We start from the raw sequence: 15,074 nt of genomic DNA on the forward strand, positions 1-15,074 counted from the left end.
TACTCATACTCACTCAGATGTGGGGTGAGCACATCTTTTTTTCTCTCTTCTTTTACAGTTAGCTGCTTCATTTTCAGCATTATCTTCTCCTTTGAGCATCTCCCTCATAGTATAAAATTTCTTCCGAAAATTAGCTTATTCTGATCCTCAGTCTTATATATTCAGTCTGCTGAATCTCTCAGTGCCCATTCCCAACCCTTCCCTTTCTCTAAGAGGGCCTTTGGATGCCTGAGGAGACTTAAGAAGAGTTTTCTGGATCGTGCATGAAGCACTGGGCTGCCAATTACCAGGCTGGTCCTTCAGAGCAGTGGGCTGTGCTGTGGGAGAGGCAAGGCTGTCTGCCTCAATCGAGATTTTGCATCTGATGAACCCTACAGAGCCGTTTTACTCTGACCCACACAGGCCCTGTGAGTCTAGCATTTGCCTTGGTTTGGGTTTTTCTGCACACTCCAGTTTTCATGGGAACATTCTGAGTCCACCTGGCTGTTCATGAATGTCCAACAATTTAAACTGAGTTTGCCAGCTGATGACCTCCAACACGCCGCTCTCACTGCAGGCTGGAGGTGAGCGGAGCTCTTTAATGTTGGCACCCTCACTACGCCTCTCCCTGGTACTGGGGTCTCCCTGAGCTTATGCCAGGGACTCCATTAGATTTTATCCTTTGAGACCATTTCATAGACTCTCCCAAGTACTCGTCCCTTAGAAAGTTGAGAAAACTTAACTTCCCGAGGTTTCCAGACCACAGAGAAACCAAGAAGGTCTAAAGCAAACTTCCTTCTGGCCTTGTATTTATCTTCCCACAGGTTCATGTAGATGTGGACTGCACACCACAACACAGTGAAAGCCCGAGTGCGAGTCAGACCAAAAGACCCCTTGCAGGTTTCTCAATCCCCCTAACAGATCTCCCTTTGCTCACCTGCGACTCCTTATTGTCCCCCTTTCAGCCAGATAGGCGAGCTTCTGGCCTTTCTGTGCATTGGATCCTATCTTCAGTTTAGGTCCAGCATGGTACGACTGACTTCAACAGACAGAAAGAGCCTCTCTTCTCTATCATTCAGAGAAGCAGTGATAGCATTCTCTTGATGATGTCATTAATACAGGACACTGATCTGGGACCACCAGATTTAATCCTTGATACATTAAAGAATTTGGAATAAAAGTCATTTTCATCTGTGGATCTTTAGGTGTATTAGTGTAAAATCCTATTTTAAATGCCAACAACATTATCTCTACATTGTTTCTGTAACTGTCTGAATATTCCTGTTGGCTTAGAGACTTCAATGTGCAGTCCCATACCCACGAGGATGAATTAGATCAAGGAGAAGTTCAGATGTGTGGAAAGAAAAATGATGGAAACCCATTCGTGGTTTTGTGTATATCTATAGTTCATGTTGAAACATCAAGTAAAAGGAGTTTTGAGTTATATGTGGGTTGGAGCCACTTTCCAGGAAGTGTTGAGGCATTATTGGTTTATGCTGTTTGTTTGCCTTCTCAAAAACGCTAAATCTCTGTAGTACAAGTGACCTATTCCACTGCTCCCAGAGTTCTGTAATGGCATGAATTCTGTTGTCATTGCATCAAATAAGAATCATAAGAGAATATAGAGATGGGACAGAGTAAACTGCCCTATCAAGTTTCACAGGTTGTAAATCGTTATTGAAGCACAATGTGCCTTCTTTCTCCCACAGAATAGCGAGTGGGTTAGAACCACTGGCCTTAACAGTGAATAGACTAATGCTTCATCCCTGTGCCACAAGAGCTGATTAAAACTGATAGCCCATAATGGACGTGCCTTTAAATTTCAAACTCAAATCGCTACTAACTTAGATTGACTCAAGAAGAGATGAAACTTTTCATGTTTAGGACAAATTGTTAGATCCCAGTGTGTCTGTAACTGCTTCACACCTTGGCTGGCAATGCTGACTGTGATGGGGACCATCACCGCACTCAGCTGCTGCCCGACAAGTCAGCTGTATGAACTGTCTCAGCAGCTCGGTAGGAAAAAGACCTGGAAATTGGTTCCCTTGAAGATTCTAACTGAGACATCTGCAGGACAGTTCTACTCTGTCGCAAGAGCAATTGTGAGGTAATGGTTGACTTAAAGGTACCAAACAATGCGACACTGGCTGAATATAAAATATTCCAGTCTGGCAGAAAGACACGTGTGGTCAGTGGCAGAAGCGCTGTGTGATGTTCCTTGGACCAGTTGGACCTTGGTTCCTTAGACCTTGCTAAACTGTGCTGTCCTGATTCAATAAACACCATATAGTCACTGCCATTGACTCAATAGGGACCCTATAAGACAGGTAGAAGTATCCTGTGAGTTTCTGAGACTGTAACTCTTTGTGGAAATAGAAAGCCTTGTCTTTCTCTTTCAGAGCAGCTGGTGGTGTTCAACTGCTGACATTGGGGATCCCAGCCCAATGTGTAACCCCTATGTCCTCCATAAACACTGATGAGGCCTCCTACTCTGTGCCAAACTGTATAAAATGGGTAGGAGTCAAAATGATAGTAGCTCAAACTTGCTTGTCAATCACTCATTTAAATTCCCACCAAAATCCTAAGCAACTAGCCCTTTTTCAAAATAATCATTTCTCAGTAACAGGAATTCTGGAATAGAGAAGTTAAATAAATTGCCCAAAGTCATTTGGGTGTTAGTGGGAAAACCACAGCTAGAAGCCCAGCAGTTTGATTCCAGAACCTTCTTTCTTTACCATTTGCTATTGTTGAGAAGTTTTAATTTTAAGTTTATTTCTGTGTTTGAGTCTCAGATGTTAAGGATCTCATGCATAAAGGCATGGGAAAATGCTTAGTACATTATGGATAGATAGATATGTATAGATATGCTATTGTTATTTACTGCATTTGTTATTGCCTCTTGCATTAACTTTTAATTTATAAAATATATATTTTTGTATTGAATCCAATGTAGAAAGTCAGGTTATTTGTAATCTCAAAATTATCGCTCCATTTCTTAGTGCTCCAAGAAATAAATAACTATGTGCCCTAAAATGAGAGACTTCTAACTTCTGATATTTTTTGATATAAAAAAATGTCATAAAAACCTGCATAGGATACTTATAAATCACTACCCTTACACTTTTCATGACCTTGCTATATCTGTGTATTTATTGTATGCATGAAAAATAATAAACTATTTTATTAAAGAACTTAGGAAGGAATATTGGGACATCCATTGTTTGGGTAAGAATGTTCTCTGGTTTAGAATCAGTCATATAGTGTACTGGCCGTTCCAAGTTGAGCCATGCCAGTTTGCCCTGTACCCAGCTGCCAACCAACACTCAAAGTTAGAAGTTTTAAGCTTCCACTTTGAAAACCAAATTGCTCTTTGCAATATAACATTGCTAATGTTTTAAGCGAGGACCACACACTATGGATTTAGTTGGAGAACTTGAACTGTGGCTGCTACTTCCTATTCACCGACTGCTACTGCTACCTGTTGAATAATTGTCTTTGGCTCCCTGTAAACCTACAGCCAGAAAGAATTTGAATTTTCCCCCTCTAGCACTTGCAAATCCGATTTTTATGTATAGCTAAGTGCTCTTAGCTTTTGCTTTATCTACTACTTGTGCCTGGTTCCTAGCAGGCCTGTAAGTAAGCCAGATCCGGCCTATGTAATGCTGTTTGTAATGAGAAATCTAAACAGGGAACGGCAGTGAGCCATGGCAGGAATGTGTTGCCATTGGAGAAGTCAGTGTGGAGAAAAAGTATAAGCAAAGCCATGTCCAGAAGGCCTTTTCAGCCGGCCAAGACGGAAGACTAATGTTATTGTACATCGGCGGTTCCCCTGCCAGCCCTCCCTCACCGATTTGCTTTCTCTCTCCCTTCCTCCCCTCACCCTCCCTCCTCCCTTCACCTCTTCCCTCTCTCTCCCTCTGCTCCCTCTCTCTGTCTTCGGGCTCTGGGACTGTTTGCTCAGGTGGACAGTGACACCATTTGGAATGAGCTGCACTCGTCCGGAGCTGCACGCATGGCTGTTGGCTGTGTCATCGAGCTGGCTTCCAAAGTGGCCTCAGGAGAGCTGAAGGTGAGGTCTGGGTTGCATTAAGTGTGGGAAGTCGAGGGAAGAAGCTGAAACAGAGCTGTTGCTGTTTGGGAATTGTGGGGAGTGCGGTGTGGTAATAAAAGGAAAGGGGAGGAGGGAAAGGGGTCAGGGAGATAGGCACTAAGGTGTGATAATAACTTGTCTGTAGGTAGATAGTAGCTGATCCTGCACTGTGGCCCTTCCTCTCCCCAGGAAACCCTGCTGTGGTCAGGGCCTTCCAGTGTGTATTTAAGAGCACACAGTTGATGAGCACCGCTAGGGTCCAGGTTAAAAATACCCTTAGTGTATATATGTCTGTCATGCTGGCCTGGGATTCTCTTTTGAAACAGTTTTTAAAATATGATTACTGAGTAGTATGTATAGGCTCAAAATACCACCCAGAGAGAGGTGGGGGGAGAAAGGTAAATACCAGACGGGAAGAATTGGGAGGAAGAAGGAAATTGTTGATTAGGAGGGTAATGATCCAAAGTATGTTTTTCCATGAAAGAACTTCAAAAATGAACTATGCTTTATTGTTCTTTTCTCTTTATGGTCTCTTCTTTTCTACTTCATATGAAAAGAACAATGTACAAACCCCAACATTCCCCAGTCTAAACAATTTATAAAAGGCAGAGACCTGACAGACGTTGACGTTGTATTTGGTATTTTAACAGTGCTATTTAAAGGGATGCCATGTGTGCCTTGAATACTGTTACCCCAATAAACGTTGTTGGTGCTAACATGACTTTTTAATACACTGGTTCACACACTTCATAATGCGATCTGAGTGGTGATTGATTTGGTATTTTTAGCAATTGTGAGGCTTAAGGGAGATATATCATGACCAACAGCATATGCACTGTGAGTTTTGCTAATCTAAAATAAAATCTAATTAGGAGTATTTTTCTTTGAGTCTAATGAATTTTTATTCAATTACACCTGACTGTTCCACTTTTGATTGAATATCCATGGTAGGAATGTACACTTGTTAATACACTGTCTATCCCAGAGGACTTTACTCTAACTCGTAAAAATCACTGTCTTTTAAAAAATTAATTAATTGATTTCCAAGACCATTTTATTGGGAACTAATACAGATATCATATCATTCCACAGTTCAATCGCATCAAGCAATATTGTACAATTGCTACCATAGTCGATTTCAATATATGCTCTTCCTTCTTGAACTCCTTGACATCAGCTCCCCTTGACATCAGCTCCCCTTGACCTCCAACACCCCCTTTGTGCTATTGATATGATTTGATTCAAGAAATTGTTTGTTCATCTCATGCGACTAAAGGGGTTTTTAATGTGGTGCTTACTATTCGTTTGTTATCTTTGATAGCAAATTATAGAAAACTAGAAAAGTGTTAGTCTTATGGAATGGTTTAGCCTGGTTGAGTGATGCCATTTGTAGTAATAGAGTCAGTTGAAATTTTGAAAGAAGAATAGTTGAGAGCTTTTATTTCAAATACTTTAAAAAACAAAACAAAACTAAGCTACCCCAGGCCACAGTATTATAATATTTAAAAACATATGCTGGCACAATTTCACTTGACTATAGTTTTAATTTGCTGGTTCACACACTTCATGATATAATCTAAGTGGTGATAATGTAACCAAAACTATTATGTTATCTCAGATAATTTATGATGCTTGTAAATATGTAGAAATGCAAGTAATAGTTCAGATTCTTTCTCAAGTAAAATGCTCACATATTTGGTACACTTAGCAAAATCATCATTCTTCTTACACAATGCATAGACTTGCCAAATGCATGAAGAGAGGTCAACAAAAAGCTGATTATACTTTTAGGAGTTAGTTATTTAAAATCACCAATTACAAAAGAAAAATAAACAACATAGTATGGACAAGTTGACCACCAGCTGTGCTAACATTGGCTATTTATATAAAGGACAAAAATTTGGACAAATCTTGCCCCCAATGGCTTAGTAATTATCAGTTATGTGTAAATAAAGAAATAATAAAGGGGAAAAACAGCCTCCAAATCAAGAACTGTGACTTCAGCTTCTTCCACTTGAATACGGTGTCATTTGTCACAAATATTAATATCCCAGGGTGTCAGTTGTTTGTTCAGCAAAATCAGTAAGATGGAATTCATGATGCTGAAAGTTCCCTTACCACTGGCATTTTGAGCTACTTTGCAAGTGGAAGGTGGACCTTATATACACTATGCAATTCCAAATAGTGGACCCTGCAAAACTACTTAAAATTTTTGGTGGGGGGGCGGGGGCAAACATTACAGATTTTATAATCTCTTTATCTTTCTATTTGCCAAGTCTAATATAAATGTCCAAGGCAACAGAAACATCAGCGACATCACTGGTGGCATGACAAGTCTAAAGATTGAAGTCCTTCGGTTATGATAATTTGAACAGGTCTCTGTGAATGCCATAGGGGAAGGGTAGCAATCATAAATAGCCCAGAGCCACAGCAAGGAACTGAGGTACAGTGCTACACTTAGAGAACCTTCCAAGCTTAACCTCATTGTCCTGGAGTCCATTCTGCCTCAGAGACACTACAAGGCAGGGCACACCTGCCCCTGTTTGTTTCGAGACTGTAAATCTTTCCACAGGCAGAAAGCCTTATCCTTCTCCCTCAGGGGAGCTGGTGCAGGGAACTGACCATGTGGGTAATTGTCCATCGCCCCAGGACTCCTCTGACAGAACCTTCGCCAACCAAAACTTAGTCACTCAGAATCTCCTGGACCAAGAGTCAGAGATGCTGGGGATTGGTGCTAACTGGGAACAGTATTACTTATGACTTGTGAAGTCATTTCATTCAGTTCTCCACACGGAAAATCAAGGAACTTAAATGAGGACCTGGGTAAGTGTCTTACCCCAAAGTGTTGTGTTGAAGTTGTAAGCTTATGTCTGCAAATAGGACTGTATTTGGAAGTAGACATTTTTGTGTTGTTTTGTTAACAAAGTCATACTGGAATAGAGTAAGCCCTAAACCTAATCAGTTTTGAGGGGTATCATGAAAACCGGAAAACAGAGTCACACACACCGAGGGGACATGGATGCCCAGAGAGGACTCATCTACAAACAAAGCATCGTCAAGGATTGCAGGCAGACACCAGAAACAGAGCTTCACAGAGGAAACCTGCAGACCTGAAAACGGGATTTGGACTTTCAACCTCCAAAAGTGTAAGAACATAAATTTCTATTCTTTAAAGTCACCTACTTCGTGGACGTTTATTTTAATGGTAATAGCAGGCAACTAAAACAGTGAGTGAGGAAAGATGTCCATTTTCCCATTACACTTAGCCCTCAAATGCTCTTCTCTATTCTCTCTGGAAATCAGTCACTCACGTGGCAGATGAAAGTACTCTTGTTCAAGAGAATGCATGAAATTTCATTGGAAAATAGAGCATAGTTAAGCGTTTTCTTTCCAACAGGGTTTGACTGGATGGAGCTGTAAACTCAGAGATGAGAGAAAGATGGAGAGGGGGCCCTGAACTCAAACAGGATGTAGGAGCCGAGCGATCCGCACTAAAAGGGGAAGTGCCAATAACAAAATTGGGCTCTTTGGAAGACTTCCTTGTTTGTAACTTTCCATAACAACTCACCCAGTGCTTGACAGGCCCTATGCGTTCCTCATCTGGAAGTACTGCTGAGATGATGGAATGAAAAGAATAAACAAGGCACAAGAAATGATATGTTGATTCATACATAGGTGTATATAGCAAGAGAAAGAATAGTTAATCTATTTTGTACACACAGTAGAATCCACTGGAAGTTAGGGGGGCTTCCAAGATTTCCAAGCTTTTAACAGTGTATAACACTGCCAATCGATGTGAAATCCGAAAATCTACAGACACCCAAATTGGCTATTTCCCAAATAGGAAATGAAGGCCTAACCAGTGATCAGCTGCCAGGATAATTATTGCCCATGTGCAGTAACCTATACAAGGTATTTCTTGACAAAATCTGGGGGACTTATCGGTGTCAGGGATTTAAGGAAATCTCAGTCAAATCAATAGCTGCATAAGAGCCCTGAAAGCATAATAGGTTACACGAGGGACTGCTAACTGCAAGGTCAGGAGTTTGGATATCCAGTTGGTCCTCAGGAAAAACGATGAGGCTTTCTTCTCCCATAAAGGTTTATATCCTTGGAAACCTCAAGTGGCAGTTATACCCTCTCCTATAGACTCGCTGTGAGTCTACACTTGATGGCACTGCATTTGCTATGCTTATTTTAAGCATACCAAAAGCGAAGATGTCAAGCCATATTATGTTCAATCTATACAAGAATTGGTGCCTATGAATTATAGTGCTGACAAAAAATATTATATATATCATGGATTGCCAGAAAAACAAAGAAATCTGCCTTTAAGGATGTAGAGCCAGAAGAACCACTTCTTAGATGTAAGCATCCTGAGACTTCGTCACATAGTCACTCATACTTTGGACATGTCGTCAGCATGGGCCAGTCCCCGGAGAAGGATACCATGCTGGGCAAAGTTGAATGTCAATGAAAAGAGAAAGATATTCTAAAATGGCTGCATGGTGGGCAGGATGTGAGGACCATGCTTGGGGTCATGCGGAGTACGAATTTCCTAGATGGCATCAAAGCGCAACAACTTGCCAATAGCACACAAGGATTATTATCTTAACTTCCTAATAGCTCTTGATCGCTTGACACGGTAACTTCTTCCACCCCTTTATTCTTCACCCGCGCTTGACGTTGTCTTTTCCACTGCTGTTTATAGTTGATGCTCAACTTGTCGTTTTGCATGAAACGTCCTTTAAGATTTTGGTTGATATTCCATAAAATCTATAAATATGTTTGAAAGAATCACCTCTTTATAGTACTGAGTCTATTTTTATTGACAATTTTAAAATTTATTTATATGTTTAGTGAAGTTTCTTGATCAAGATTTTACATTTCTTCAAAGGCAAATAAGTTTTACATGTAGGTAATTTTTAAAAAGCAAAATGTTGTCTTTTAAAAGATATGTGTTTGTTCTGATGTATATTATAAAATTTGTTTTTAATTAATTAATCATGTGACCCATGTTATTGCCAAACTATTTATTAACTTCAATAATTTTATCTAATCATTTTGAGATTTCTTTAAATGTATTATATATTCTGCAAATAATGACAAGTTTGATTTCTAATTTTTCATTAATGATGTCATTTAAAAATTTTAATTGTCTTATTACATGATCCCAAGCCTGTTGAGCTAAAGACAATGCTAAAGACAATGTTAGTCCATATTTGGGTATTTTTAGATTATCTGTTTCATAAATATTATGTTTATTAATTCATTTTTATAGTTTTTAAAAATTAATAGATTATAATATATTTTTATACTGTAAAAGAAATCACCTTCCATTTCTAGTTTCATTAGAATTAATTCAGAGAATGAATCAATATTACATTGCAAAAAGTAATTTAATCTACAGTTTTTGACATTATTACATGATTTTAAGTTAATTAAGTTACATAATAAGTTGTGCTGATTTTTTTCAATACTAAAGCAATGGAATACATCTAGTAAACTCACTTTATGGTTATTGTAAATTTTATTCATTTTCACACTAGATGGTGTAATATTTTGTTTTAGATTTTCAGTATGTGTGTGTGCATTCTTCAATACTTCTTTTCTGTAGTTCTTATACACACACCATCAATGTCTGGCATCAAAACCTCACAGAATGAATTCAGGTTTTTCTCTCTTTGTAAGCTTTAGGCAAATTGGAGATATTTGTTACTTTAAATCTGGTAGAATTTAATTTAAACCATAAAGCTTTGATGTGCTGAAATATTTATAATCCTAGATTCAATTGCTTTCATGATTAAGGCAATATTTGGGATTCTGATTTATTCTTTAATCAACTTTTTTAAAGTTTCATTAATTCTAGATATTTTTCTAAAACCTAAGTTTGAAAATACTCTTTTTTTCATAGTTTAATTTTTAAAAAATTTAAATTTTTTCAGGAAACAGTGTGTAAGCACCCTTTTCATTCTCATATTGTTCACTTGTTATCTATTTTTTCACAATAAAACAAGCTGTAGACTTTTTCTGTTTGATCTTTAACTTTTTTTATCACTTGATTGCTACCATTTGTGGGGACAAATGTTACAACTATTTAAATAGTTAAAAATCTAATAAGTTCATTATTTTAAAACTTTTCTAAGGTGCTCATAAAGCTATTTTTTTTCTAGCTGCTATTTTAGGTACATCCATAGATTTTATATAACAGAATTTCCAATGAAATTCAGTTCATAAAGGTTATTTTTATTATATCTTTTGACTCAGTTGTGCATTATGAATTTTGAAATCTCCAAGCATACTGTACCTAAAAAAATAAGTTTTATTAGCATGTAATTCACAGATACAATTTCTTAGTTCAATCATAGTGAGAAGAGTTTCACAACCATTACCATAACCAATTTTAAAATATATTCTTCTTTCTCATACTTATTGTTGTTAGCCCATTTCCTCTCGACCTCCCTTACCACTCAAAAAACAAAACAAAAATAAAAAACTCACTGCCATGTAATAGATGCCAACTTATAGGAACTCTATAGGAGAGGGTAGAACTGCCCTTGTGAGTCTCCCAAACTCTTTACCAGAGTAGAAAGCCCTCTCTTTCTTCTGAGGAGTGGCTGGTAGTTTCGAACTGCTGACCTTGATGATCACAGCCCAAAGCATAGCAACTATACCGCCAGGGCTCCTTTGCTAAGCCCCCAAAGTAATTATTAATCTAGTTACTATCTCTATAGATTTACCTATCCTGGATTCCAACGTGGAAAATCATGCAAAACAAAAACTAAAAAGAAACAGCAAGAATGACTAAGCAGAGAAAAACCACAACCAAAAAGAAGGCAGAAAATATTAATAACTGAAACAACTTTAAAATGGGTCAAAAGGAGACCAAATGGTAATGTGTGGCATTGCAACCTAACTACATCATCCATAAGGGACTTTACCATGCTTTCTGATAGCGACACTTTTCACATCCCTGGACTGAGATCAGAGGAGGTTAACTGGAGTCTTAATCGATGGGTGAACCCTGCAAATGAATTTTGGGCTTACACTTTACTGTCATCCATAGTCTTGTGAAATCCAAGTGTTCACAATTTAAGTTCTGTTACCACTGGATTATACCTAATTTACTTTGTGTTCAGGAAGTTTGATCTGTATGATAGAGATTATTGGAAATTTGTGAAACCTTATTGCCTAATGCATATGATATTTACCAAATATTCTTGTGTGCTTAAATATATTATGTACCTCCCTATTGTTGGGTATTGTTCTGTGTATATCAATTAACTCACACTTTTTGTTTTGTTCAGAGAGTCTGCCCTTTGTGCCGTGCAGGATTCTCTGATGTCTGCTTGAAAGACTTATATTAAAGTTTTCAACAATCACAATGTCATTATTAGTGTCAGTGGAAGTTGAGTCAGTTCCACTTCATGGTGTGTGCAGAGTAGACCTCTTCAGTGGAATATTCAAGGCCATGATCTTTCAAAAGCAGATCACCAGGCCTATCTTTCCAGAAGCCACTAAATGGTCTCCCACCACCAACCTTTCCGCCTAAAGCCAAGCAGCTCACTTTTTTTTACCATTGTTTCTCTTTATATAACTGCCAATTTTTGGGTTAGAGATTTTGAACCCCTTTTATTAAGTATAAATGAAGATAGATTGTTAAAAACGTCTTGAGACTTTTAATAACCCATTGTAGTTATATCAAGTAGATGAAGCTTTTGCCTTCAAATATACATGCATGCTGTTGATATTCCAGTTCCCGCTGTCGTCATTGCAATGTTGACATAGTTTATACCTTGACCTTTCTTCATTTTCAAACTTTTGGTTGGATTTTAGATGTGTGTGCTATGAAAAAAAATGCTGTAGTTCTTTCTGATTATGGATTTAGACTGTGCAATTGAATTTATATTTCTATGATTTATAATATATAAATATATTTTACCATCTTATTTTGCGTTGTTTCATTGTCCAACTATTTCTATATTCCTTGCCCTTGTGACCTCTCTTGCCTTATTTTGAATTTTCTCAAATTCAATTTCCGCTAGATTAAAAAAAACGTACATTTTTTCTATCAATATAGTAATTATAGTAATTTTCTTTTAAAATTTAACTAGCTTATAAGTCCTACACTTAATTTATATTTCTACTCTGTCTCCTGACAATACAAGTACAATATTTTAAAACTAAGCTCCCTGTCCTAATTTATATGTTACTATGACTCAATAATTAATTGTAATGTCATTAATGAGATATTATTATACTGTTTTCGATTATCAATGTTTGTTTATATTCTGACATATATTTAGCATTTTTCTTATCGTGGTTTATTTTTCTATCTGGAACCTCACTCTTAGGCTGTTTTCTTCCTTCAAGACATTCTTTCGAAGTTTCTTTTAGTGATGGTTTCTGAATTGTGTGTCACTGTGAATGTTGTCTTATAAAGGTACTTCTACTAAGTACAAACATAAAGGTTGGCAGTTTCTCCTAATATTTTGAAGAAACTTTGCTCTCTTCCGGCATCTAATTTTAAACTGGAAAAATCAGTTGTCAGGCTAATTAACATATATTTGTATAAATTCTGTTTTTTCTCTCTGATCACTTTCAATGTCTTCATTTTTTGTTTTGTTTTGGTTTGGGGATTTAATGTCTGATATTTCCAAATACCTAATAATGAATAATTCTCCCTCAGAATTAATTAAGCTATATACCATCAAAACCACAATTTAATGCAGTCCTAGAGTGATGCTTTATAACTTGCCAAGTGATTTCAGTGATTACTTATTACTGTATAAAACCACTATACTCAAGCATCTAATATGTATCCAGGACTGCTGCAAATACCAAACATGCCCTGGCAACCAGGACTAGCAAACTGGTTGTCATCATGTGGCTTGATGCCAGGTCCCATCCAGTCCATTCCCACCCGAGACCATGTGAACGAGAGAATGAGACACCGCCCAGTCCTGTGCCATCGTCGCAGTTGTTCTCAGGTTTGAACGCTTTGTTGCAGCACAGTGCCAATCCACCTTGTCAAGGGCCTTCCTTATTTTTGATGCTCCTCCACTTGACCAGGCATGCTATCCTTCTCTAGTGACTGTTCTCTCACGCCATCACATCCAAAGTGCGTGAGACAAAGTCTCACCATACTACCTATCATGGAGAGTAATAATGAACAATATACATGTGGTACACTCTGAGGTGAAAATACATGCTATGCACAAAAATAAAACATGGAATGTAGCTTTGCAGGTAGAAGAAGTAGGGACTTGAAGAATATCTTCACTCTATTACCTTGGCTTAGGTGGGCATGGAAGGTCTTATTAGTGGGAAGATTTTAGAGCCGGATGGAAGCAAGGAGTGAGTCCTGGAAAGATGGACAAAAAGGAAGTGCTCAATCTCCATGGTACAGTGGGGAATCACTCTTGTCCTGTGTAAGAAATTACAAAAAGGTGTGTGGCTGGATCTGAGTGATCTGGAAACAGGCAGCATGAGATGATGCTAGAAAGGTAATCAAGAGCTAGACAACATGGGATCAACACACACACATGAACACACTGCCTGCGTACTATTGATGTTGTTGTTCTTTGGTGCCAGTCGGTTCCATCTCCTAATGTGTGTGTGTGTGTATATATATATATATATATATATCAGGACTAAACACTGCCTCATCCTGATGATGTAGATTGAATTAAAATAACTATGGATCTGCTCCTAATATTCTTGGGATTAAAGAACTAATTTTTTAACTACTGTGAGAAACATGAGGCTTTCTGCTCCCATAACGATTTATAGTCTTAAAAAATGTTTTAAGGCAACCTTTTCAACATATTTGGGGTATTATATTCCACATACCCCCAAAAATTCAAAATGGATCACAGATTTGAATGTTATTCGGAATCTATAAAAACTTCTTGAAGGAACACACAAAAAAGAAGATTTACGCCCTATCGGCAGTTCTTCCCTTTCCCACAGTGTCTCCAGGGCTGGAATTGAGTCGACAGCATGAGCTCCATTCGGTTTGGAGTGTACAGAAGGAAGCCTGAACTGACATTTCAAATTCATTTGGTCATCATTTGTCGTTTTACGAACAGCACTCTTTTCCACCCAAACTGGAGTAACACAAATGGTTTACAATAAAAAAAAAATTTCATTCAAACGTTGACCAAGGTCCCAGGATGAGGACCATAGTCATTAATGATCTTTACTATACATTTCTTTAACTAATTCATTAAGAGATGAGCAAACCGGTCTTCACATCTCAAATTCTTTTACCTTATCAAATTCACATAATGGAAGGCTATATCATAGAGATGTGATTAAATTACTTCAAAGAGATTTTAAGTGTGGGGCCTATTTTGCTCTAATACCTTTCTGTGCTTCCCTCCTCTGAAGGAGTCGAAGAAAAACCACTCATAGCTGAAGGCAGAAGGTGTAGTTTATAGGATCACTTCATATTAATCCCAGCATGAGGCATGAAAGTGCATGATTAAGGCCCTGATAAATCGGTCAAGATTCGGGGAGCTTGAGTAAAGATAGAAGAATGTCCTGGCTGGCTAGCTGGAGAAGTGAGAAGTGGAACACTGGCTGAAAGTGCTCCTGGGAGCCAGTTGAAGAGTGAAGGGTAAGCCGGTGGGCCAGCTGCAGTGACACTGTTGATGGAGCAAATACTGTTTTTCTGCTGTGTGCCAAGTGCACACTTTGGATGAAACCCAGTTTCAATGGATGAAACCCAGTTTCAATCATTTTTAAAGTACCGCCCGAAAGAGAACTGTCCATCTGGATAAGAGAACCCAATGGAAAGATGTGTATGAGCAAATGTGGTGAAGAAAGCTGATGGTGCCCGGCTATCAAAAAGTATAGCATCTGAGGTCTTAAAGGCTTGAAGGTAAACAAGTGGCCATCAAGCTCAGAAGCAACAAAGCCCACATGGAAGAAGCACACCAGCCTATGCGATCACGAGGAGTTGAAGGGATCAGGTATAAGGCATCATCAGAACAAAAAATCT

At 38.2% G+C, this 15,074-nt stretch overlaps 1 protein-coding gene across 1 annotated transcript in view; it reads left to right on the top strand.

Moving 5' to 3' along the window:
• HDAC9 (histone deacetylase 9) overlaps positions 1-15,074 on the top strand; it is a 1,007,885-nt gene that overhangs the window by 746,877 nt on the left and 245,934 nt on the right. The window contains exon 16 of the mRNA XM_045288655.1: positions 3,941-4,048. Within this exon, the coding sequence (XP_045144590.1) occupies positions 3,941-4,048 (108 nt within the window). The remainder of the gene's footprint in view (positions 1-3,940; positions 4,049-15,074) is intronic.

This window comes from Echinops telfairi, unplaced genomic scaffold, assembly GCF_000313985.2.
Source record: "Echinops telfairi isolate 266 unplaced genomic scaffold, ASM31398v2 ScPeMD7_23;HRSCAF=83, whole genome shotgun sequence".
Taxonomy (NCBI): domain Eukaryota; kingdom Metazoa; phylum Chordata; class Mammalia; order Afrosoricida; family Tenrecidae; genus Echinops; species Echinops telfairi.